This window comes from Fonticula alba (genome assembly GCF_000388065.1).
Source record: "Fonticula alba strain ATCC 38817 unplaced genomic scaffold supercont2.4, whole genome shotgun sequence".
NCBI lineage: Eukaryota > Rotosphaerida > Fonticulaceae > Fonticula > Fonticula alba.
In genome coordinates this window covers 2,185,526-2,186,396 of record NW_009242974.1, presented here as the reverse complement: position 1 = coordinate 2,186,396, position 871 = coordinate 2,185,526, and the positions used below count along the sequence as shown (strand labels likewise).

The window sequence follows — 871 nt, the reverse complement described above, 5'->3', positions numbered from 1 at the left end:
GCGTGGAAACGAGGCGGGGCCCGAGTCTGGCCCCACATCCGCACCGTAGACACGCTGTTGTGTCCGGAAACCCGCGAAAGGGCGGGCTAATTTTTTTCTTGGCGCGCACTTCTCCCCCAGCTGTGGCTCATGCTCTCTGGAATCTGAGAACTGAGCGCCATCTCCGGGGGACCAATCGGTCGGGCAAAGGCGCCCTGCCTGGGGCCGGTGGCGCGCCTGCGGACGCGGGGACGCTTGGGCGGGAAGTGCGCCCTACCCCTCTTTCCCCGGGTGTCGAATTTCTTTCGCGCCTCCCCCCGTACCCTCTGGGCGCGAGCGCGCGCGTGTGCGCGCCCCCGGCCTCCTGCCGGAGGCGGCGCTTTGGGCAGGCGCCGTGGCGTCGATGGCTGCATTCTGGTCCTGCGCCACGCCGCCCGCGTTCTCCACCCCCTCCGCCCTCTGTGGGTGTGCGCGTGTGTGGATCGCAGGCTACATAAGGCGAACAGGATGGCTGCCCGAGGCAGTGGTGCACCCTGGGCCTTGGTGCCGTATTTCTCCAGCTGGTGCGTCCCCTGCGCGCATGCGGGCGCGAAGATATGGCGTGTGTGTGTGTGTGTGTGTGCGCCACCCATCCCCCCCCCCCCCCCCCGCCTTCCCCCAGATGGGCGTGTGTGCGGCGATGTGTGCGCGCGCATCCGGATGCCGGGAGCGCAACCCCTGGCCGCGCGCCCGGAGGTCACTCGCCCTCCAGAATAGACATATTCCTCTCTTTCTGGTCGAACTTCCGCGCCAGAACCCCAGCCGCCTAGCTGCCAGGGGGCCCCGCCTATAGGCGGGAAATGCGCGCGCACTTTTCCCCCTCCCCCCTGAACGCGCGCGCGATCTCTCCGGG

The 871-nt window shown here is 68.9% G+C and overlaps 1 protein-coding gene across 1 annotated transcript in view; it reads left to right on the top strand.

Annotated features, from left to right (window-relative positions):
* Window positions 1–575: 575 nt before the first annotated feature.
* Window positions 576–871, top strand: part of H696_03017 (hypothetical protein) — a gene marked incomplete at its 5' end in the record, with an annotated part of 3,157 nt that continues 2,861 nt past the window's right edge. The window contains 2 exons of the mRNA XM_009496903.1: window positions 576–582; window positions 641–648. Coding sequence (XP_009495178.1) covers window positions 576–582; window positions 641–648 — 15 coding nt within the window. The remainder of the gene's footprint in view (window positions 583–640; window positions 649–871) is intronic.